At 42.5% G+C, this 25,006-nt stretch overlaps 3 protein-coding genes across 6 annotated transcripts in view; 1 reads left to right on the top strand and 2 right to left on the bottom strand.

Moving 5' to 3' along the window:
- TTLL5 (Tubulin tyrosine ligase-like 5) overlaps positions 1-25,006 on the top strand; it is a 31,508-nt gene that overhangs the window by 4,116 nt on the left and 2,386 nt on the right. For both annotated transcript variants that reach the window (XM_065486588.1, XM_065486580.1), the window contains exons 4-13: positions 20,324-20,430; positions 20,661-20,874; positions 20,933-21,189; positions 21,245-21,444; positions 21,502-21,740; positions 22,691-23,087; positions 23,178-23,268; positions 23,329-23,485; positions 23,547-23,713; positions 24,010-24,400. In XM_065486588.1, the coding sequence (XP_065342660.1) occupies positions 20,324-20,430; positions 20,661-20,874; positions 20,933-21,189; positions 21,245-21,444; positions 21,502-21,740; positions 22,691-23,087; positions 23,178-23,268; positions 23,329-23,485; positions 23,547-23,713; positions 24,010-24,400 (2,220 nt within the window). The remainder of the gene's footprint in view (positions 1-20,323; positions 20,431-20,660; positions 20,875-20,932; positions 21,190-21,244; positions 21,445-21,501; positions 21,741-22,690; positions 23,088-23,177; positions 23,269-23,328; positions 23,486-23,546; positions 23,714-24,009; positions 24,401-25,006) is intronic.
- On the bottom strand, positions 1,500-4,071 carry LOC135936885 (glutamate receptor ionotropic, NMDA 1-like). The gene is made up of 8 exons (XM_065479893.1): positions 3,861-4,071; positions 3,534-3,812; positions 3,356-3,471; positions 3,142-3,306; positions 2,848-3,077; positions 2,580-2,794; positions 2,011-2,273; positions 1,500-1,902 (listed from the first exon to the last, which is right to left on the bottom strand). Exons 1-8 carry the CDS (start codon positions 4,026-4,028, stop codon positions 1,563-1,565), a joined length of 1,776 nt encoding a protein of 591 aa, XP_065335965.1. The 5' UTR covers positions 4,029-4,071; the 3' UTR covers positions 1,500-1,562.
- On the bottom strand, positions 4,729-18,488 carry LOC135936871 (uncharacterized). 3 transcript variants are annotated; one of them, XM_065479863.1, is made up of 9 exons: positions 18,429-18,488; positions 8,646-8,753; positions 7,910-8,173; positions 7,059-7,229; positions 6,238-6,460; positions 5,949-6,171; positions 5,496-5,811; positions 5,190-5,444; positions 4,729-5,127 (listed from the first exon to the last, which is right to left on the bottom strand). In XM_065479863.1, exons 1-9 carry the CDS (start codon positions 18,471-18,473, stop codon positions 4,897-4,899), a joined length of 1,836 nt encoding a protein of 611 aa, XP_065335935.1. In that variant the 5' UTR covers positions 18,474-18,488; the 3' UTR covers positions 4,729-4,896. The 3 variants fall into 3 exon arrangements, with proteins under 3 accessions (XP_065335935.1, XP_065335943.1, XP_065335953.1); XM_065479871.1 differs by lacking the exon at positions 18,429-18,488 and adding an exon at positions 13,931-14,144; XM_065479881.1 differs by lacking the exons at positions 8,646-8,753; positions 18,429-18,488 and adding an exon at positions 8,341-8,604.

Raw genomic sequence — 25,006 nt, 5'->3', positions numbered from 1 at the left:
AGGTGCCGCTATTAAACTACACTCGTCCCTGTGTTTGTGTGCGTTGTGCATTCCGCGCGTGGCATTTCGATTGTGAGTCAGCGGCAGGAAGCGGCCGCAGCGGCTCCATAAAAGTAAACATAGCAGCCCATCGATATATTACTTCTTTCGCCTTTTATGATCACACCGGCGTGTGTGACAAATGCCTTTTCCACTTGCGCACGCCCTTTTTACGACTTCGTCGCCACGAGTGGAAAAATTCGCTTTTGCAGCACAGATTCGATTGCACAGAAAAACTTTTGCGACTTCGTTCGCCGTACTTCTCTTGCATCCTTGAGAAGTGGATTCGTTGCGTAAAACAGACATAGATTTGAAAGTCGACAATGTGGTGGCCGCGAGCGAGAGGAGCACGTGAATTTGTGTTTGCACTCGGCGGCATATTGACCGCGCCAAGCTCAGAGAGTTTTCCCTTGGTGTAACGCACCGCTGGAAATAATCAACGAAAGGACCCTTGCTGCCTTTGCGCTCATTATAAAAATGCGCCGGGAAAGCTGAAGAGAGCCGCTCGAGACTGCTTTTCGAGAGTATTTCTTTTCCACAAAGCCACACGAGCACCACAAACTTCTCGGCTCTGTGTGTTCAATATGTTCGCAATTTATGAAACGAGAAATAACGCGGTTCCACACGAAACGCCCACTATTGATCCTAAATTCAGAGAAATGCCAACTTTGGACTTAAGGGAATGTATACATACTTTTTCAGTTCCATTTTTTGCTTAAAACATGCTTGGTTGGGAAATAGTGGGTGCTTGAACACTTGTGCCTGAAAGAAACGCACAGCTGTGTAGCAAACTTTTTGAAGCGTCCGAGTGCTTTGCGTGCACACTCGTTGATCTTTTTTTAGACAAATCGCGGGTAACATCGCTGACTTGAGTAATAATAATCGTGGCCTAGGGGGCAAATCGATGGATAGACTAACCAATTATTACATTGCGCGCCATCATCTAATATTTAGTCAATCGTTTGTATCACCAACGTGCATCTAGCTCTATATTATCGATTTTGTGCACACTTAACCTAGAAAACTAAAGTAGTTTTAACTGCGCTCGATAACTCTGTTAGCACATTAACTGTTTCTAATTCTTTAAAAAAATTCGGGAATTTCCCATCATTATTAATTGTAGTGTTTCAGCAAACCAAAACTTTTCAAAAGTTTGAAATGAAATTTTAAATAAGCAGGACGCTGTCTAAACGTTATTTTTACAGTGTTAGCGTTTCTTGAGAGAGACGTTTTAATGTTAGTTTTAGACATGGCCTGCTTTGATCGTTTGCTCTCTGGCTCCCAGTCAGTCGAGCTTTTTGCTGATTATTTTGCGTCCAAATTGGCTTGCGTCCAGTAGTTGTGGATAGATTTAATCCCCAAATACACATCACGAATCTACCCGAAACAGATGCCTGCATATGTACAGCAGTTATGTTGAGCTTGATATTGAGATGGCAAGAATAATTAAAAGGAATGTTAGTTTAGAATACGTTTATTCGCAATACATATTTTCGATAGTATTAAGATGTCTTGATGCTCCATCACTTTGCACTGCTGTCCTGCGCCAATGGCAAGTTTTTCTTCACCTTGAGCCAATTTTTCGAGATGCGCATGCCCTTTTGCCTGGCGATTTCCTGCAGGTTGCTTGGCCAGTCGTCATCCTTCATGAGACGGCCGAGCCACTTTTTGATTGCCAACTCGATTGCGAGCAGTAATACGGATACTCCTAAAGATGCTACCAGGATGGCGAACGGCAAAATGACGCTGTCAAGGCCAAACTGCGGCAGCGTCGTGTCTTTGGGGCAGGGTTCGTCAAAATAGCGGCCCAACCAGCTCAAACGGGCTCTGTGCAGACGGCCGCTTGCTCTCATCGACACCAGTCTGGAATTGTTCCAATTGCTAATTACTGAGGGCTATGAAATCTATTAGAAGGAACGATTGCAAAAAAATGAAAATTAGTTCCCATTGAAAACAGGAAAAGTCTCTCACTGCTGATCGATGGCCGCTTTGTAGGGCGAATTCTTGGAAAACATTAGTTGTCCTGGAGCCTTCATAATATCTGTTGGCAGCATCGTGGTTTTGCAGTTTAATGGTTCTTTGTTAAACTGTGGTAAAAGCCTCTCCTTGGTTTCTAATAGGGTTGACGCGGTCCACGATCGTGAAACTTCTAGCACCGCTTCAGATAATGACGACATTAGTCGTGGATAAGGCTTCCTATCACCAAGTTCTCTCCACGAACCTTTTGCAGCATCCTATAATATAAAAGCTTTTTTTCGAAATTCTGCTCAGCTTTGTCCCTAAAGCCGCTGGAAAGGTGCGAAAACCAGCAAGTAGTGGCGAGTCGGCACCGGTGCGCCTCCCAGTCCGTTGAGCTATTTTAGAATTTCGAGTCACTTAATTAACCACCTTTTGCCATCTCTGACATTGGGCAGCCAGTATTAAATCCTCGAACTGCTCAAATACATATCTCCCATTGCATTGAAACTGCTGAGAATGCCTTAACAATGCGAGCCAACGGGCTGTGTTGAATACATATGATTAAAATAATTTTTTCTTACGACCACTAGTCGGTTTGGAGCTGAATCGACAGTGTAAAGGACTGTATATTTGGAGTCAATCATTCCATCCAAGTTAGTGAACGGCGGCTCCAGCGTTCCCACTGTCAGTTTCGAAATTAAAGCGGCAGAATACGCTTGGTTTATGACAAACGCAAAAAGGAACGATGACCACAAGATTATGCGACCCGAGTAGGAAAGTGGTGCAAAATCAGGGCCTGAAATTCGATCATAATAAAAACGATACTTGTGAAAGCCAGGAATTTCTCACCCTGAGCAAAGAGCGATCCGTACACCATCATAACAGACTCCTTTAACTGAAAAATTGGAAAACCTTGGTCTTCAAATTCATAATAGCGGCCAAGTATGTAGGCGATTGTTATTAAAGCGACAGCCAGAGTCCAAATGCCAGCAATTATCCTCCATAGAAGTATTTGAAACGGTTGGACAAATTGGTCGATGCTTGATGTTGCAGAAACTCGAGGCAGCAGAAATCGATACCTGTTGGCATTGTTGAAAAGAAAGCCAATTATAATTTCTTAATTTCCCTGGAGAACTTCTTAACCTCAAATTAATAACTGGCATTGAAAATTCGGCGGCGTCAAGAACATTTGCAGTAACCACAAACGGATACAAAACTACGTCGGCTCTTCCTGATTTAAGTTCCTCAACGGCTCGCTTAAAGATTCCAATGTTGGCATCTACTCGCGTTGGCCTGTAGAAAGATGAACTGAATTTAAAAGTTAACCTTGACTTATCAAAAAATGTTAAATACGAACGTAAATTTTAAAATGTTCGAAAGATCCCTCCAAATGTCGACTAACCATCCAGTTATTTGAGTCTCGTTTATAGCTCCACTGGCGCTTGCATTGGAAATATATACAAAAGGAGGATCCTGTGCGAATTTATCGTGTTAAAATTATTTAAGTATTTTTTTGTAATAATGTATTAACGTACGTCGAAAACTGCCACACTAAGCTTTTGCCCTGTCAAGTCCTTGTTTGGCTGATCTGTTATGTCAGCAGGGATTCTTCCAGGGCCCTGCCAAGACGATTTCTCAACATGCTGGAGTCCGTTCCAGCGAAACAAATTTGCGTAGTCCTTTGATGTAAAATAGGCGGACGTTAAGATAGTGTCTGAACGCAGCCCAACGTCAGCAGTTAAATTTCTCTGGTCTCCGTATCTCAAATGGAACCATTGAATCGAATCGCCTGTGGTACCACCTAAATCTGCTGCCTAAATTTATTTAATTAGGGGTAGGTCTAAACAATTATTGTGACCTACTTCTCTAACAAATCCAGACGTTGCATCGTTTGGCGTGAGCATTAAAATGCAGTTGACTGGTGGCTGATTTTCCTCTTTTAAACGTAGCACAGAAGTTGCACCAGGACCGGGAATACGCACAAAACTGGTGGAGACGCCAGCCTTTGAAAGCCTCACAAAAAAGTTCATCGCCAATTCCTTTGAGTAATTTTCTGCAGCAATCCACGAATTACTTAATACGTAAAATTTACAAATAAATCTTACCTCTCCCTTTAAGTGGGTGGTATACTACGACAGTCCTTCTGATGGGCCACTGTGCGTGATACTGAAGAATGAATTCGCATGCTGATAGCCAAATTTCTTCATTCCATCCGTCATCGGAGGTTGCTCTTTGTCCAACGGCCGCTGCAACCAAAAACAAAAAGCAGAAGCAGGTGGCTAAAAGCAACGCCCTGGTTGGTTTATTTGGATGCATTTCCCTCGACTTTGGGAGCTCCACTGATACTGAAAGCTTCAATACATAAAGGGGCAGCAAAATAATTTTTTTTCCGATGCGTATGACGTACAATTTGATTTTATCATTCCAACCCCAATGTGGATTATCTACGCTTTAATGGGTTGGCGTGACTCTTTTTTGTCCTAATCCCCTGGAAAAAAAAACACTTTAAATACGCATTGGAATGGATGTCAAGTAATTAAGGGGTAAATTGACACAAAAATGAATTAGTACGTTTCTAAAATCTATATATAGTCAGGAAAAATGCATCAACATAAATAATTATCTCCTCTCTGAATTAAAAGATTTTCCGATATTTTGTTAAAAATTAAATTATTCTGTGGTGGACTGTGATTTTTCCTAGTTTTCAAAAGGTCAGCAAAACAACAATTATCTGCGAACATCAAGTTTTATTTCTACAGCGAAAATAGCTCATTGGGGAACACATTATTTTGGATTGATATACTCTTTGTTCACTACCCGACAATATTTTACTCGATTGGCACTGCTGAGAAATGCACACATAAAACACAGCCTTAGTTTTTGCACCTGCGTAGGTACTCAAACTGTCCGAACGCAAGTGGAGTTGAACCAATGGGAGCCGTTGAGAAGCTCAAGTTGCAGCTGACCCGAGTTGATCACGTTGTGCACTGCGCGCGAACTTTCGCAGTCAAGGCCCCACGTGGCCAGGTTGCCCAGTCGGCTTAGTTGGCCACAAGCGCCGATCAGCGCGTTTACAGATCCAGAGGTTTTCACCTGACGTGCCTCATAAATGTAAAAACACTCAAGCTTCTGCAAATATTAAATTAATATTGGCATTATTCACGAATCCGAAAGAATTTCTGAGTATATACCTTCATGTGAGGCACTAGATGCCTCAACTCACGGTCCTGTAGGTCAGGACAACAGAAGGCGTGTAACACCCTGAGGTCAGGTGCACACCGGAGCAACCTAGTGACGGCCTGGGCACTGACGATTCTGCCCAAGTGCGCATATTTTAGTTGTGGTAATGGCTTTTTTTCTGCAAAGGTGATGTTCTGTTCGGAGTCCCAAATGACGTTCACTCCATCAATCACCAAACTCTTCAGCTCAGGGCACGAATCCACAACCTGAAATTAAAAAGCATTAAACCCGTACTAAATCACAAATTATTTCAGTACCTGTGAGAGATCAAAGTTGCATACTGGCCGGGGCTCGTCGTGGGTGCCGGGATTCACAAAGTTAAATCTCAGGGTAAGCTCCTTCAAAGTCTGACCACTACTCCTGAGATGCGAGTACAGACAGTTGAGCCAATTTGGATCTGTTGGCGCAGAATGGATGGCCAGAATGCGGAGCCCTTTAGGAATGATCTGCAGAGCAGAGGCAGGCAGGCGTGGCTCATCCAACACTAACGTTCTTAGTTCAGGGCAGTGGTGTATGATCGATTCTAAACGGTTCTGGGTGGCTCTCACAACCCTTGCAGCTATCAGGTGGAACCTAGATGAGCAAACCACAATTTTAATTTTATTGGAAGTGTCAAACACAGGATATATTTGACTTTTTAACATTTTTTTGCAACACACAAATACGAATCTATTATTTAAATAAATTTTCAGGGCAAAACGTTTCTTCACCTGTTGTTGCGATTTTCATTCTGGACCGGGGTCTTATCCAAAGCCTCCAGAGCAGTGCCAGTGTGCGCGTAGTCACCAAAGGACTGTAATCTGGGTGCGTGGTTCAGGGCGAGTAGCACCCCTGTCGTGCTGACCCCCGTGTTGCTGATGTCCAGTGTGTGGAGAGAGGAGCAGAGCGGGTTGCGTCTCTCGCAATAGTGAAGCAGAACCTTTTTGTGCTTGTCTGATAAAAAATATAAATAATTTGTTAGGTAAGGCAGAGGTTTTTGGCAATTTAAATCCGTCCAACCTGAGTTTTCGCTTTTCATCCACGGCACCAACTTTGACAGCATGCGCAGCTTCCCCCATCGTTGTACTGGCGACTTTCGGCGTTGGGCGTCCTCGTTGTGGTCGGGTGAAGTCTTGTCTTTAAACTCAACGCTGACTAGAAGGTCTTGCACACCATTATCGGTCACCTGACGCGAGTGGGCCACGTCCAGCTCCTCCAAATTTGGACAACTGGCTCCAATGATCTGAAAATTACATTCCAATGTTATTCCAAATTAGCATTTTCTATTTCAAAATAGCAAAATGACGCCAGAAGATTAGCGGCTGCGCGTGGCGAGTCATAACTAATTGCAAGTATGAAGGTTCGATTTACAAAGCCTTGAGTGTAACTGAGTGTGAGGATTGACCGTGCAAATATAAACTGGACCTAATTGGGTCGGCAAACAAGAAGAGAAGAGCAAATGGCACTCGGATGAAATGTCAAGAGCCGCTGCTTGCTGCTGCATCTCTTTAGTTTCATAACGTCGTCTAATTGCAAAAGTGTAAAAGGAGCCTCCGATTACATACACTTGACAGACATACACTGACGAGTCGTGTGCTCACTTTAAGTCAAGTAGATAAAAAAAAATAAACTGTCCTCGAAGCAGGTGAAACGGTGAATAAAACGGGCATGTATAAAATATTCAGCAGGTGTGTTTTAGATGCAAATTAAACAGCAATTAGTCACGAAAAGTGAAAGCAGCGACTGCCAATTACTGTGACGCGACCGTTTAGCAGCGGCCGCTCTGCAACTCAATCTGGCTCTCAGTCGGTTTGGAATTTCAGTTACCAAAATAATAGTACCTTCAAAATTGCGTCGTTGGCGATGTTTCGCATGACCAGTTTCCTGAGCGAGGGAGCCGCGGTCAAGGCCGAGCTGAGGAGGCTCTTGTCCAGCCGAAGCAGGGCCGTCCGCGCGATCTCCAGGCTTCGCAGTCCGGTGCCCTCCTGCGCCAGCAGTCGCAACAACGCAGCCTGAAATCGAAAAAAAAAACACGTTTCAAAAGTTTTGTCATCGAGTAAATTACAAAGCAAACAAATTTTTTGTCCATGCGCGTATTCGCAATGCGTGGCAAACGCTGCTTTTGGTGTCAACGGCCCTCTTTCCGAAAAGTGTTTGCCTGCTGGCTGAGTGCGAGCAAAGTGCGAGTCACCGGCTAATTGAATTCAATGCACAAAAATGTGCTGGCCGGCGAATGATCAAGCAGCCGGCTGCCGATTTGCATCCGCGGAATTCGGGCAGCGTGCCAGACTGAGCAGCTTGCGAGTATAATTTTATTGCCTTCAATAAAGCTGTAAAGCTGAATCCACGGTACAACGGATGAATTGCGAGCGCGCGGAATCTCGAGGTCGGGGGCTAATTAATCTCTTTTTCACCACGCCTCTCGCGTGTGAGATCACTTGAAAATCTAATTTTATGGACTGCAAAAGCCGCACGGCGCCAATTTGCGCCAGCCGGGACTCAGTTGTAAATGTGAAAGGATGCCAGACTTGCGATTTTGCTAGTATTTGCGAATTTTAAACGAATGGATATTTTGAGAAAGGCAGAGTGGCTATACCAAATTAAAATCTGGGCTGCATAAAATTTACTTTCCCAGAATTTCTTATTTGTAAATGACGATTCAGTCACGAAAATCGAATGGGTATTTATTGACCTGGTGACTGCATCCGTAGTAGCAGCACAATTCGATGCGCAAACTTTTGACGTCAGGCGATAGAAGCAGCGTAAGCAGATAAAGGGCCGCCGGACCCGCCCCTGGCGAGCTGGAGCCGTCCGAGGGTGGCGAGTTGAGGATGCGGGACGTCTCACGCAGAAGGTCGGTCCTGATAGGGCCTGGTAGATTGTTCTGGAACAAAGGTCGCAGCTTCTTCTTGGTCAGGCTCAAAACTTGCGGTGCCGCACCATCTTGAGCCGCCGCCTGAAAAGGAAAAAATTATAATTTGCGCTATTAAACTAATGAGAATTGTGCTGTATATTTTAATAGGTGTCAAACATGGAGAATTTAATTGCTGATGTAATTCCAGAGACTATTGTTAGCAGAAAGCAATTTAAGTGTGCGTGGCGTCTCTCCTTAGTTGTCTCAACCTGATCAATGGAAAAGCTGGATGATTGCCACTTTGAGCGTATGCACATGTAAGAACACTGCTTTTACTACGCGAGGCATAGTAAAAAGGCGCGCAATTCGATCCGCTGGAATGAGCGAGTGTACGTATATGTGTTTGTGCATTATTACGCGATGCGAAAGGCGCAATTAATACTGCTGGTGGAAAGTAATATGTCACGCAGTGACCTTAGGCCTGCTGACTGGCTGATTGTGAGTCAGTCTGACGACGGTGGGGCCGGGGGCCTGAGAGAGTGAAATGAGGCTCAATTAATCAGCCCGATCATACCTGCAGCTTGCGACAGGTGACGGCCAGATGATATGTAATACACTCTTGGCTTAATGTCTTCAGCGATCTCGGCTGTTTTCTTTGGGGCATCTCAGCTGCACGGCCTCTCTGTAATAACGCAGAGAAAAATAATAAAATTAATTCATCGCCAATTGAGCAAGTCAAGCGAACAGGAATGTCAAGGTTGCCGACTTTCAGGAAGGTTTGGATGGGAAAACGTATTATTTTATTACCCTTACGCCATGCACACACGAATTTTGCGGAAACGCCGGGTTCATTCTTTTTCGGAGCTTCGCATAACCCTAACGTGACGAGCCGAAATCCAATTAATCGACCCAAAAAAGGGGCTAACACCCTCAGTGTGAGATTAGATTTCCCTTTTGTTTGCTTCGACTGTGACCGATAAGAACAAAAGTCTCTCTAGCGTGAAATCATAATATTTTCTGATTCTGATAACGTTCGTGACAGACGAGACGGAAATTAAAAGAGAGTTTGTTTTTGTTTTTATTTGCACGCTGTGTCAATAATTGAACCAAACGAGGTAGACGCAGTCTGTGTGTCAAGCAGCTTTTCCAGCCGTGCGTATGAGCACGAGCAGCAGCTATTCAATTTTGTGTGCGCGCCGAATTTGGGTCAACGCACGTTGCAACTGCGTGCATTGAAATCAACACACATAATATATTTCGTCTCCTGGTCGGTCGACCAGAGCCGCCTACGCAGCACTGGCCGTACCCACAATGATGTAAAATACTGTCGAATATTTAATACCTTATCGGATGAGATAATGGAGGATATACAGTTCCTGAGACGAAATGTGTTATGAATATGTTTTATCAATATTATTTGTTTAGTGTGTACAAATCATATATATGCGTCGCAAAGGAATGAAGAAATTAGTGGGAACGATTTAATATCTGAAGATGCTTATATTTTACTGCGTACTAAAAAACTGTTTTGGCTGTAGTTCGAGGTCGTGACATTAATTTGCCTTTGAACAACGAATGAATATCCATATAATTATGTTATCAAAAATAACTAATCTCTTGTTTATGAAAATATCAAGTGATAAAATTACTTGCATATCTGCAGAAGAAAAAAATCAAATCTCCTCAGCTCTTAAACAAAATTTCTCAAAGTATTAAATCGGCCCGAGCTCTAGATAGTCTCTTTACAAGGCGGATTTGGTGACTCTCGTTTTACGAGCGAAACGCGTGAGGCAGAAGAAGGGATCGTTAAATCGATCAAGCGGATATAAATTTCTCAAAATTGTTAATTTCGAAAATCGGTCATTTTTCAAAGCTTATGCAAACAGCACGGATAACGATCCGCGGTTGATTGCTTTGCATTTAATACACTCGTATAACTTCAGAGTGAGAATGAAATTTGATCAATTCTTGGCAAACCTCCACCGCATATAAGTGCGTTTCGTTTCTATGAAATAATCGCTAGCCTCGTCTCGCTATTTTAATTGTGCAACAACCTTTGGCAACTAAAATCGTCCCATGTTTATATGAGTCGACTTTCAAAAAGGCGCCTGAGTGCCTTCTTGGTTTATTTCTGTCCTAGCCGCAAAAAGTATGCCCGTCGCTGAACGTGCTTCAACCGAAACTCGTAACTAAGTCGCAGTTTTGCCAAAAGAAGTACTTAAAATTGTTTACTCTAGAAGGTTTCAACTTCATTAGTCATTGGGAAAGATAGCTAGAAGTGGAGATAACTTGCAAATTACATTAAATTAAGATATAACTTTTTCAAGCATGAGAAACATTTTTAATACTCTTATGGAACCCAGAGCTAATATCGCGATTTATTTGTAAGATTTTTGTAAGCACAACAACAATAATATGTTCAAGGCTCCATGCTGCTTCTCTTAATGGATAGGCTGTGTAAATTTTCGAGGATATTATTTATCATATTAATAGAGGGTTCCTATACCTCGACAACTGCTTCATACCATAGAACCGTTTAGTTAAGGAAACAAAAAATTGTCATTGTTCCCTCTCCTTCTCTCAATATTGTGCTGCCTCCTCCACAACTAGAAAAGCGAATCAACGTGTAAAATTTTACGCAAATTTAAATCTTTCCTTTACTTCTTGCTTCTGCGGTTAATTTTCTAAGCAGTATCGTGTAAGAATAAAACAAATAACAAGCATTTTAAGAATGACGTAACGCTTGCGTTGCGTAGACTTAACCAATAATTTAGAAATCAATCAAATTACTTAGATGGGAAAATTTCCCTGAGACATCAAAGTTAACTGGCACTGTCGCCAAATTTCACTCCCCAATATGACCAAATCGTGTCGCACGCGACAGAAACGTCTAATATATCGAAAGAGTGAAACGTTAACTGCGATGAAAATAGTTTTGTGTGTGTGCTCGGCAGCACGTAATCGGAACGGAGGAAAAACGCGATGCTCGCAGATGTCAAGGCCCATCGAAACACTCGCGTGGATCACGGTCACCTTCCGCGTTTTTCGCACGCCACCGAAATCACTCAGGAAAAGCAGGGGGCGTCGAATAAATAAGTGAAGAAGCTCGAGAACATTGTCTCCTGCTGCTTTTCCAAGGTTTCTCGAGCAGCGGGAAATCGAATTGTTTTTGTCTTTCTAGACAGTTCCAGTCTGATAGCTTATCACTAGTTTTTAAGTCTTCCGACTGTCTTTAAAGTCAAATTAACCTGCAAGTACATACGCAGTGGATAAGAGGTGCTAATTTAATGAATAATAAGTTTTAAATTACGATACAAAATTTAATTTTGATTTAAAAAGTAGAAAATAAACGGGCTAGAAAATGGCCTTATTAGGAGCACTTTTGTTTTCCTATAATAGCAGTTACAAAACTCTTTTTATAGATTGTTTACGAATAAATGCAGGTCTTCCGGGCTAGGTATAAAAACCTGCTTTCCTATTTAGACTCGGAACCCTAATTTAGAACGCAATATTCATCAAAGCATGCACGCGTCAAGGATTTTCGCACCGGTTGAAAAACGGCAACTATATTATAATGCAGCACTATCTCGCTATAGCGATTGTTTTTCATCTGAAACTTGCGAGGCTATGATTGCAAGCAGTGTCGGCGAGATTTATGATCCTCCATCATCCTCACGCGTGATGTCACATTCTGCTTGTTAATCCTGGCAATTGAAGGCGGTTGCTCGCGCGTGCACTTAAAAAATGGAAGATATTGACCGTCGCGACCCTCGATCAATGCAGACAGACAAGTCGGCCGACGACTGGCGGTCTTGAATAAAAAAATTTTCGAGCGCTTTGTGTCTCACTCGGATGTGTGTATTCATATGAATCGGCCTCGCGTCGCGCGCGGTCCAAGTTGAAAAGTCAGAGAGGCGCGCCGCCACCGCCGCAGCTTTATTTCCATACACAAGGCCAAACGCACACATTCGAATTTAGGTCTAGGTTCCTTCCTCCTTTTCGCACCACCATACAGATCTTCTGAACTGACTGCGTTTCTAAAATCTCATCTCCTGCATTTCCTCTAACCTTCTGGATGGATTTGTTTATTTAAATTTTGTGAAGGGAGCAAAATTGTGTGATTAATTTGTTACTAGTTTAAAAAATGCTAAACTGACATTTAAATAAGGAATGAGGAAAGTAAATAATAAATTTACTTAACAGATTAAGATAAGAGTCAACTAACAATTTGTTTCTGGTTTTTGCTATAATTCCTTTCTTTGTTCATTTTTATATTAATTGCGTTTAAAGAAATAAACCAAATGCAAATGCTCTTTATTGTATACTGCGAGTTTTTCAATTTTTAAAATTTAACGTTTAAAGGTAAAACTTATATGCAATTAATTACAGCTTGAAACCAGGAAGTTTTCTTCTAATTGCACAGCCGTTGTTTTTAATAAAATGATGAGTTAATTAAAAACAGTGATCTAATGTCGAAGGAAAATTGAGTTGTTTTGATGAAGCAAAGTGCAAAAATTTCTTTTAGTATGCATAGTTTCTTTTCCTTATATTATTTTCACTGGGAAACACTGTTGCACGCGGCGTCGGCGGCAGTGGCGAAGAACCCGTTCTTATTGCGTCTTTAAGAAACGTGTTAATTTATGGGCATCCTTCAATTCTCTCTTTGCTCCGGCAGGAAAGAAGCAAATTGAGCAAAACGCGCAACGTGCGCCCTAATGATGATAACGCTGCCGCGAGTGAGAGGGTTCTCGTTTCAACAGCGCGCCAGCTGCCAATCGTGTGTTTTACGATTCGGAAATCGTGAAGGTTGCATCGCTTCGTTTCTCTCAAGTGGAAAAAATTACGAACGCAGGCACACGCACTCAAGTGAAATGTTTCCTTAAAATAATAGCCCCTGCTGTATGATTCAACTTACTGCTCGAGTTCGTTCAAAAGTAATTGAGATCGTTGGCTTTGTGCAATCGTGTTAGGAAATTATAATGACATTTCCAGCTATCTCCATTCGGTCAGGCAAACCACTAAAATGCCTCTGCTGTGTGGCTTTCCAGTTACGTCTTTTTGTCTTTTTCATTCCCGTAAGTTCATTCATTGAGTGGAACCGGAAGTGAACTGTCTGCGAGCTTCCTTAATTTGAAATAGTACGTGCCGGCCGTTTGTGCATTGCCACACAGGTTGTTGGACGGATCATGTGTCTGAAAAACAAGTTTCTCGGCGGGTGATGCTCGCGCGGTGCCTCAAAACTGACGGGCGATCGGCCGGCTCGCAAATAATAATAATAATAATAACATCAACAAACTCGGTTTTCGTAATTGCGCAATTAGAGTGCGTGCGTGCCGGTGTACCGTAGGCTGGCGTATTAATCTCGCGGAAAGTAACAAAGTGTGCAATTATGGGTCGCGATCCGTGTGTGCTCGTCTCGTAAACAGGTGCAAAAGGAGGAAGCAGCGCGAGAGGCGGATTTGGCGGCGGCGAGTATCGATTTTGCTGCACGAAGAGAGGCCTCCAAGTGTTGTAGCCTCCAACTCCAGCAGCCGGAGTGACACATTTATTTTCCCTTCGCACGTGCGTCCATTGATATTGATTCTGACCCCGTGTCATCGAAATAAATTTAGGAGCCGTGCAATCGCGAGCGAGCGAGGCGAGAGCAAAGAAAGGGGGAGCTAATCAAAGAGCGCGATTAGTCGCTCCGCTATGCAAACGTTTGTTTTGCACGTGTTCCAGTGTCAAACGTCGGACAGACTTTCTAGAAATAATGTAGAAATCCGGCGCTCTTTTGAAACCGGCTTGATTGTGGCAATAAAGTGAAAAATCGCGAGACAGCCGAAATTTGTGGGTTAGTGTTTGCACGGGAATACTGACCACGTCGGGAAATTCATTCAGAAAGCTGGTCTGCAATGAGAACAAGGAGATGTGGAGGCACGGTCTGCTGTCGGTCGGTCAGGTCGTATCTCTGTTGCTACTTTGTTGTCGTCTGGTTCACATGGAAATGATACGGATTTGGAGCTTGTATCGACCGCACGTTCACTTGAAGCGCCGCGCTGACTGACTGACTGGCCTCTCGCCGCGAACGCAGCCAGCTTAATACGTATTGCCTCGCTTGATTTTAAAAGCGGTGCGCGCGCACGAAACACACGGCCAACTCCCACTTTCCAGCAGCCCAAGACGACCTGCTCAGCGTGGCCGGCAAAAGCAGATCATGAATGAAAAAGAAAGATGCTAATTGCGAAAGTTTAATGGCCACACATACATCTATCTTGCTGCAGGAAGATTTCGAAATTTCAGTCATGTCTCAATTATGGCTTACCTGAAAACCTACTTCATTTAACTCTTGATCAAGCCACAAGCCGAAATTGTTCTTTGCTTTTTAATATAAACTAAATTTACAATTCTAATTCAAAGCAGTCAATTAAATTTTTAAAAATGTTGGTCCCTTTGAGCTTGCGTGTTTCTTTAGAATAAAAAGTTAATTAACTGTTTCTAACATTAATTTCCATCAGTGTCTGATAATATATAATGAAAAATATTCATTTGAGACTTTTTCTACTTTTACTCGGATGTCGTGTCACAAAATATGTTTCCTTCAAGCCAAGAAAGTTGAGGTCATGAATGTTTCTTGCCGTTTTTACTGAAATACTCGTCTAATCAAGTGTATTAACCACTTGACATGATTACCGGAGGATCGTGGCCCACGCAGCAGTATACCGACCAGTTTCCCCCTTTCTCCGCAAAATAGACCGCACACACACACACACTCACACACGAAACCATAGGCGCTGATTACGTGTTTACCTGCCCGCCGCGTTGCATTTGTATAATTATTTTGAAGCGAGTGAATCACGTCCGTTGCTACGTACGCGAGTTTCCAGCAGCTCGCGGGGTGAAAGTGGAGCAGAGGCTCGCCAGACTTGCTGGAGACTTGTTTCCTCGCGAGCCGCGCGCATCACCGCCAATTAAATAGAAATGGTGGATAATTAAAAGCGGTCGCGCCAGACAAGTTGGCTCTCTGTTCACCGGCCGGCCGATGCACTCTCTGGCTGGTGTGTGTGTGTGTGCTCGCATGCGAGATGCACAAACATTTCATTAAGACACTAACGTGCGCAACGTGCGCTCGCGGCTAATTGGACAGCAGCGCGCTGCACTGCACGCGAGCCGCCCCTTTGCCAAACACAAACATATTGTACTATCCGCCAAATTGTCCGCAATTTGCTAATGGATCACTCGCAAACACTGTGTGTAATCGAGCTTAATTGAATGTGGCGGTAAGTAGAACGTACTATCCTGAACACGAAAATGCGAAAAAGCAACTTAATTTAATATTTGGAATGTTTGGTCAAAAAATAGATCGATCTCGTTGTGTTTAATTGTTGGAATGATGTTTGACAAAACAGAAAAGGTGTAATGCACAAATACTGAGCAACTTCCTTCATAATATTTTTTATCGGAGCCGAAATTTCAGTGAAAAAGAACGGCAACTTAATAGTAAATTTCAAAGCTATGGAAAATTCCAAAAAACGTACCTAAAGGAAGGAAGCTTTGGTGTATTGTGAAAGACGTAGTATTTAGGCTGGAGAAGTGATCGGCTTGGCTGCTCGCACTAAACTAAATTCTCTGCTGCTTGAACGAGTAACCTGGGTGGAAGTAACCGGGTGGAAGAAGACAGAAAATTTTGTGGAATGCTTTTCTTTCTTAACAAAGAATCAAGGTTATGCTGTTATGGGGGCGAGCTGAATGGCTTTGCGGGTGGCAGGCACATATGCTTCGCAGCAGGGAGCCCAAGCAATAAATAACATTTTTAGACATTTGGAAAAGGAATGTTTGACCATTCCCGAGATAGGGGTAAGTTAGGGGGGCGAGAAGAGGAAGCACTGCGGAAGTTAACTTTTCAGCCCGTCAGCACAAGATTTTTACTAGAAAGTCTCTCATGCTCAGTCAAATTGTAGGAAAAAAAGCATGAATATTGCATTCAAGCACAAAATTTAGCGAATTCCAGAAATTTGACCGCCACCAAATCGATTAATCAGCGTGATCAGGAAAACAATAAAAAGAAAGCTGACTTAAGTAGAGTGCTACAGAATTTTCTGGAACTTTTCGACAAATAAATCCCAAATACATAGTAAAATGACAAAATTTTACTAAAATCTTGACGAGAAATTGACTATCAAGGGAGAAGTCCAAATTTCATTGATTTAGATTGACCCTTTGTTGATATCAATTAAATTAAAATTATCTCAAATATATTTTAACAAGTTCATTTATTTTCAAAATATTTAAACGCAAGCATTTTTACCATATCAACATTAAACTTGATGAAATTCGTGATCACGTTAACAAAAATTCGAATGCTGTGTTGAGTCACATGGCTTTTTACTGAAAAACAGTGTGTTTGACTTGACGAATAGAAAACATGATAAAATAAATTTAATTTTAGTGGTTTACTTAAAACAATTTTAAGCACAACCCTATCACCCGCTTTCCGGTAACAAAACAGAAATTGAGAGTGTTCTGTAATTTGCTGGCGATTAGAAATTTCTAGTGGTCATTTCCGAGCTGGGCGGATTTCCTTTCATCGGGCGTATAGCGTTCGCATTAATAGCGCAAGTAGTGTCCAAAAGAATGATATCACCCTTTCTTTCTTTCTTTCCTCGAACCCAGGAGAAAATTGTACAATGTGCTTCAAGCTGCAGCGTCAATTTCAAATCACACTTCTGCCCGCACGGTTTTGGCACTCGACTCGCGCGCACCACTGTTGTGCGTTATTCATTTTTCCACTTAACTGCCGGCGCAAACTGAATGCTAATTCGGCTTAAAGTGAAACGACCTTGATAGAACTCACTGCTACTACCTACATGTTATACACAATCCGCTACCACTAGCAAAAACGATGAGTCTTGGCGGATTTGCAACTCGCGACAAATTTATTGTTGGCGCGCGTGCAATCAGCCCAAGGGCGAAGAAGAGATTATCGATTTGGAGCCATTGATTAAGTGATAACCCAGTTTCGGAGCTACTTCGTTTAATTAGACGCGATCAACGTCTCTCTGAACGCATTACATAAAAGCTTAAAATAATTGCGTCTCGGGATTAAGAGTTTTTTAAGGTTATCTTAATTGAGCAACTGTCCACAAAGCCATCGTTTGAAACTATTCAAGGGATTCCCTGTTGTTACTTCACATTTTTTAATGTTAAAACAAACCGAATTACACCGGTGTGGAACTCGCATTAACAATACATTTAACGCATTTAATACTCGATTTCGCCTTTCACTGGGAAAGACCATCAAGACCGCTCCATTCCAGTTTGTCTTAACAGGCTGTGAGAACCACCCATGAACCAATTTTTCAAGAGCAAGCAATATGGAAATCCCGTCGCGAGTTGTTGACCCGCGCGCAGTTTTTACAAACAAAACACGAACCTCAATAAACTCACTCAGTATAAGGAACAAGTTGAAAGTTCAATGACAGCCACTTTGGTTAACAGCAGGAATTTCTGCTCGGGCTTGATCAAATAAGGCTATGTATTATCCAATCAACCCTATCTCTCTTAAATATTAAGGCCGGAGATTAAACTCGATGTCGCCGTGGCGATTGCGATCATCGCGAAAACGAAATCGCGTAACAACATCAACAACCTTCACTTTCACAGGTACACAACATGCAAACATAAACATGCACTCTTCCTTTCTGGCCAAATGCAAAAGTCGGCTGGGCTGGCCGGGCCACGTGACGACAATATGTAAACACAAAAGCAAAGTAGCTCCAGACCAGGCGGATTTCACGCCTTTTCTGCGCTGGGCCTGGCCGGAGTGCAGGTGCAGGTGCGCTCAGGGCTTTTGTTCCAAACTGAGGCCGCATCCGGCCGCCGATAGTTCTCCTTTGTCTTGCCTGTAGCTCACTTACAGAGTTCACGTTTCACTTCATCCAATTGACCTTTATTTCGTAAACACATCAATCGTCTGTTGGCTCGAAATGTCTTTCTTGAAATTACAAAGCCGTGTTAAGAATGTGAGATGTCGCCGAGAAAAACAAGCAGTTTTGGTGCATATATGTGTGTTCTTCACTTTTTCCGATAATGACGTCTTTAACCTTTGCACGACCCCTCATAGTATCATCAACGCAACGACAATATTTCAATCCACGATATACTTCTTTCTGACGGCGTTTCTGTCACTTAGTGTGCGCTTCGCGTGCAGTAAAAAAACAAAAAAGTGCTTCGTAATTGCCAGACACTCTCGTATCAGCCTTTTGTTGTCCGATTCAATGCAACACTCGTCACATTTGTATGTTGTGTACAGTCAGGCAGCAATGGAACGAATTAACGCACTTTCGCGCCGCTGACTGAGAGAAGAGAAATTACTTACCAGCAGCAGCTCTGTTGTTATCACTTTGTGTGTGTGTGTGTACATATGCAACTAGTGCCGAGTAATGGGCCTCATTATCAGATGCGATCAAGCGAAAGTACAGCTTTTTATTTATCCGTCCGTTTATATTTCAGAGCCAACGGCTCGAGGAAAAATGCAAACACTCGTTTTCCATACTTTTTATCAGCAGCGAGAAACGTTTGCGCTCAGAAATTGCGCAGTTGGCACTCGCTGCGCTATTGTCTCCGTATTTTCCTCCGCGATCGCTTATTGTTTTCGATTTATTGGCCGCCGTATTCCGGGCGCCAATTTGCTGACGTGAGCGAGCATCTGCGTTCGCGGAAGAGGACGAACCAGGCAGCGAATTTTCATCCAATTTAGTTAGCTAGCCTGCCAATAAATTGTAGTGAATGAGTAAACCGTTGCTGCTGCATGGCTTGTTTCCGCTACCTGCTGCGTCAATCCTCTGACTCCATCGTGATGCTTTGATGTGTGTTCCTTGTTTAACGCAGCTTCTGCTGAAGTCGAGTTTTTGCTTGTCTTAGACTTTTGTGTTGAAAAATCGTTTATTGTTACTTATTTAGACGAGTACATTGGCTTGCAAGAGGGAATGATAGTTTTATGCAGAAAGTATTTTCCAGACGGCATATTATGATGTATTTTTACCGTTGCCCTTAAACTTAATTATCTGAAATAGCACCCGGAACCAAGTCATCTCCTTAAATAGTTAAATTGTTAGCTTCACTTAACAAAATTGAGGATTAGGAGTTGAAATGTTATGTGCTAATACATGAGATTGTAGAGTAGTTTGCCAAACCAAAGGAAACCGCGCGCTAGAGACTGAATACTGTTGAAAAGCGGGATATCAATTCCTTTGCGTTTGAAACCAGTTTTCCGGAAGAGTTCAAAATAAGCTCCGAATGCGTGTTCTGCAACATGCTCATATTCACATTTTTGCGGAAAGAGAAAGCGGCGACAAAAATTGATGGCAGCAAGAGCCTCTCTGCTTGTATACTTGAAGCGGATTAAATTTAGCATATTCGGTGCCGTGCAGTTTCACAAATCGCACTGCTGTTTGTTCAGAAGTCTAGGGCTCACCTATATAAACTTTTGACACTTTAAACAATGTTGCCGGCTCTTGCGTGAGAGTAGAAAAATATTGGGTTAGAAACTCTTTTATTAAATTTGTCTGCAAATCGTTAAAAAAAATCCAATAAATTGTTGTTTTCAGTTAAGTGATTTGTTAGGTTGAGGTCAAAATAAGAAAAAATATCTCTTACTTCAGCTGTTTAAAGTGTAGAAATACCGAGGTGGTTTACTGCCGCTGCTGATTTAGTGGTATATAGCGTTTTCTTGAGCGTGAAAAACATTGACCTTTTGAATTCGCCACACGGCCACTTCCTCTTCTCGCTTTTACATTCGCGTGCAAATTTTCTTTCGTCTACCTCCGGCCTGCATGTCCCATCCCATTTCTTCTTCTTTAGAGAGTTAAAAGAGCGTTGACTTCGTGAGCAGCAAGTTGTCAAATAAAACAGAATATATCCCATTCAACAGGCAGAGTTGATGTTTGCTTTGTCTGCGTTATAGTGGAGAGTAAACTGACAATTTAATGGAAAAAAGAAATCTATTCTTTCAATCCAGCGAACAAAGGTGCATAAACTGCACGACATGTTTGCAGAAACGATTGTGTTTATAGCGTATCTTGTCAAGTTTATCGAGTGCAGGAGAGGAAGTACATCTTCTCTATCGTTTCAAATATATTTTTTGTTTTATATTTTTACGCGATCGACCCAAAAATATTGATTTTTAATTTTTTAGTAATTGTCTCAGGCTTAAATATATTTATAAACAATTATTTTATCACTATTGGTAATGGAGAGTGATTGGTATTTCAGGTACACCAAAATATTCCTGACTTCAATCTACTGTGGACTGGCATACACCCAAAGCCACATCTGCTGCGGGCCCTGACGCCGTATCAAAGGGTCAACCACTTCCCAAGGTGCGTTTACTGTAACTGGATTCGCGCTGCTTTTCTTGCTGCCAAAATGCACCAACTTGTCATTCGCTGACACTTCAAGTTTTCCTCGCGCGCACGCACGCAATGTCAACCTTGCTGGCCTTCTCGTTCACGAGAACGAAACAATCAGTCATATCCATGTGCAAAATCCGAAATTAATCATCAATGCTACACTAAGAAGGATTTTTAATTTAACATTATGTGTTCCGCAGATCCTATGAGTTGACCCGGAAGGACAGACTGTACAAGAACATTGAGAAAATGCAGCACCTGAAGGGCCTCAAGAACTTTGACTTCATTCCGCAGACGTTCGTCATGCCCACCGACTTCAGGGACCTGTGCTCCGCCCATTACCGCCAGCGCGGACCTTGGATTGTCAAGCCGGTTGCGTCCTCCAGAGGCAGGGGCATCTTTATCGTCAGCAGCGTGAGTCACGCATTATAACTTAAAAATCGTGTTTTTGATTGGAAATTGCCAACTGCAGCCTGAACAAGTGCCTCTGGAGGAGAGTCTGATCGTGGCCAAGTACATTGACAATCCGCTGCTGGTCGACGGCCACAAATGCGACCTGAGGCTGTATGTGGTCGTGACTTCTTACGACCCAATGCTTATCTACCTGTACGAGGAGGGCTTGGTCCGCTTCGCCACCGTCAAGTACGACACGTCTGGAAAACACCTGTGGAACCCCTGTATGCACCTCTGCAACTACTCGATAAACAAGTACCACTCTGACTACATAAAGTGAGTCAAGCACACACTGCGAAATTGCTCAAAACGTAATATTTATTTGTAACAGGAGTGACGATCCTTTGGCCGAGGACGTAGGCCACAAATGGACCCTGAGTGCCCTTCTGCGTCACCTAAAAAGTCAAGGCCACGACACGGCTCTCCTCATGCAGCGCATCGAAGAGCTCATCGTGAAGGCTGTGTTTTCCTCTGCTCCCCCCATTGTGGCAGCTTGCAAGCTTTTTGTTCCACATACCCACAACTGTTTTGGTAAAAAAATCCAAGGTATTTACAAATCACAGGCAATATTTATTGTTTGCTCCGCAGAGTTGTACGGGTTTGACATTTTGATTGACACGGCTCTGAAGCCTTGGCTGTTGGAAGTGAACCTCTCGCCGTCCCTGGGCTGTGACTCTCCTCTTGACGTCAGGGTCAAGTCAGCCATGCTCTCTGATCTACTCACCCTTATAGGCGTACCTGCTGTTGATCCAATGCTGCGACGTGCAAACGAAGGCACCAACAAAACAACTTCCTACTCTCAGGATTTTCTTAAGAAGCTGAACAATGTAAGTCTTTTATTATTATTGTTTTTTTTTAAATATAGAAGAGGCTTGAATTTGATCGTAAACTTTATAGAAAAGGAATTATTAAGATCAAAATGTTCGAACTCAACTGTCGAAATGTATAATTCCAAACATTTTTTTTCATGCATTATTACCTTTTACGCTGTGTTACGTGAATGTAAGGGATTAAACTTTTGACAAGAAAAAAACGCAGTTATTTATTGCTTCACATTTTGTCACTTAGGGGATTAGGACATTTCTTTCACGCTGTTTACTGTTTATTGTTAAAATTTTCTCCTTTTGTGCGCGAAGATGTTTTAAACTTATTGCTTCCAGAAGGGTCGATGTTGTGCGTGAATATAACAATAGATGCGCGGCACAGGCCACACATAATATCGTTTTTCCTTGCACTGGGCTTAACATTTCTCTTTTCAAGTCAATAGCGGCTGAGCATCTTTACAAAATAAAATATCTTTACAAAATAAAATATATTCCCTTATGGTTGTTTGCTGGGAATCTCAGGATAAAATTATATTTCTACTTGGCTCTGTTAAAAAAATATTGGAGAAGTGGCTTTGGCTTTAGCTGCAAGAAAATATGATTCATGCTATAAATACTACCTTTTAGAGTTTATTTTGATGTTTCCATAGTTTTCTATGAAGTTTTGGATTATTAATTTTACAAATCAATAATGTACGTGGGTTGCGAGACATTAACAAAATCGCTAACGCTGTTTTAGTGAATATTTGCAATCTCGCTCTCATCTTTCTGAGGTTTTCGTGGTATATCTTGCTACTAATAGCTTGTATTGATTGCTGCCTATCGTCAGGGTTAAACCCTGACACAACTCCACTTTTAATTTGTGAGGTAAAATCTGTACATTATATGAACCTGTTTATTTCTAAGAAAATCTAAAATATATTAATATGACGTTTGAAACAATTTGTTTGCAGTGCCGCCGCGTACAATCTGCAGACACGCTGCCAAAGTCCAAAGGCGCCTCTGGTCGATTGAGTGCAAGCACGCCGAGCCTCACTCCAGAAGAATCTCGGCTCGTCCGCAGCGTCAAGGCAGAGTTTGAGAGGCGCGGTGGTTTCGTCCGCATTTTCCCCTCTTCTGAGAGCTGGCGGCGGTACAGCGCCTTCCTTGATCCCACGACCGGCGTACCTTGCACCCCTTCCCCCCTCAGCTCCATCCCTTTCGGCGCCGTGCACAATCTGAACTTGCTGCTGCAGCGCCACCTTTTCCCTGACCAAAGCACCAGCACCCCCAAGGTGGACCGCCTCAGCAGGTATGAGCGGGCCCTCCTCAGGGGACACAGGGCGGCGTTCATGCTTGACGGCGACAAAGGTTTGTTTTAAATGTCAAATTTTTTTCTGACCCGACAATATCAGGCTTTTGAGAATTAAATCGTGACTATTTTAATATGCTCAATTGAAGGTGTTGGCCTGGAGTCGGCCGAGGACGCCCAACAAGTGAGCGCTCTGAGAGAGCAAGTTCGGCAATCTCTTGAGAACGGAAACTGCTTAAAGTGAGAAGCAATGGAAATTTGTTTCTTTGCGAATTCCAAGTTTTTATCTTGCGATTGTAGTCAAAGTCAGTCTCGTCGAGCGTTTGGATTGTACCTGGCGACAATTTTGCGGCGGCTCGCAGGCCCCACCTTCTCTTCCTGCGAGACTCACGCTGAACTTATTCTCAGGTTCTTACAAAAAGCATCCTCAAACCTGAGAACTCCATACTTTGTAAAGGTGCTGTGCATTTTTATTGATCCAAAGAGAACGATTTTTCAATGGGGCGGCTCATTTTCAGGTTCCTAGTCGGAAGTTGGCAGGCAAGGACCGTGTTGCTGTGATAGCCAAGCAGCTCAATGACTTCATTTATTTATACAACCGAGAGACCGATCTCTACGCTGATGTTGCAGAGGGGCCCAGCAATGTGCCCTCTCAACTCTTCCAAAGATTTTTGGCAGTCGCTAAGTACGATTTCTATTGCTTTTTAAAACGTAAAAATAAAAAAAAAATGGAATAGTAGTTTTGTGTATAAATGTTTGTCATTTGCAATTACTTACGTTGTAACCTTCATTAGATTTTCCTTTGTTTTGTGAAAAAAGGGTTTATTAAAGAGGCATGTCTCTTATAATTTTTTATTGGGTAAATTCAAATTTAAAATCATTAAAACGTCAAGGAACTAATTCTAATTTTATTAATCTTTATTTTTTTAAAAGATAGTTACAACGTCCTATTTAACCTTGTGATTTGTCCTCTGTCATCAGTGAACCTGAGCTGGAAGAGGTGCTGACCCTGCAGACTCGGCTGTACAAATGCGCGCACATTTACCTCGGGCGATGCGGAACGCAGCCAGTGGCCGACCTGAGGTCAGTGGGTCTTCTGAGATCGCTGCCCGACATGTCCAACGCGTCTGACTGCGAGTGTGTGCGCAGTCACAAGTCTATCAAACCGACCGCAACCCTACCGAAACTGCAAGTGGCCCGCCGACCATCGCCCAGCGGCCACCAAAGACCGCCACAGGTCAAGTCACGCAGCCTCGACAGCCAGACACCAGACATTGAAGAAAAGAGCAAGCCTGGCGATACCAAGGTCGAGCTGCCAAAGAAGATCATCACAATTGGTGCCAATGTGCTGCCAAAGCAGGAAGACGAGCAGGTATACCACGATTTTACGTCATGGGTTTTTCCACAAGATAACACCGTCCTGATTTTTTGGTATGTTCTTAAGAGTGAAAAAGAGATTTCAAAATAACGCCGTTTATTTCAGAAAAATGAGAATGTCTTTAGTTCTAATGATGCTTCAACGTTAAACTTTGTGCCAAAAGATACACAATCAGGCAGCTTGCAATTCTTAAACTTGAACCACATTTTTTAAAAAAAATCAAAATTTAAATATTTTTATTTCTGATATCTCTAAAACGGCATTAATTCTTGTTTTTTCTTAGTCTGACATAAATGTTGCTCCAAGTGTTTGTAACATGTGTAGAATATTTCAAGAGGGTGATATTTTTATTTTGTGATATGGACGGTTAATAAGTTAAAAAAATCTGAAAAATCAAAATTGCTTGATTGATCAATTTATTGCTGGTAGAACATGTTGGGGTCATCCCTGAGGTGAGAAAAAAACACCAGAACAGGTTTTGAATCGAACCCTGGCGTTAGGGTAGTCCTCAAGTGATCAATATAATTAAATTAATTAATGTTGCCACTTTACCAACGCTGTCGGGCTCTGTATTGGTTCGATCAGCAAGATATGCTCACC

The sequence above is a fragment of the Cloeon dipterum genome, chromosome 1 (genome assembly GCF_949628265.1).
Source record: "Cloeon dipterum chromosome 1, ieCloDipt1.1, whole genome shotgun sequence".
Lineage (NCBI taxonomy): Eukaryota > Metazoa > Arthropoda > Insecta > Ephemeroptera > Baetidae > Cloeon > Cloeon dipterum.
The sequence above is the reverse complement of the archived record's forward strand: the minus strand, read 5'-3'. Positions and strand labels throughout refer to the sequence as shown.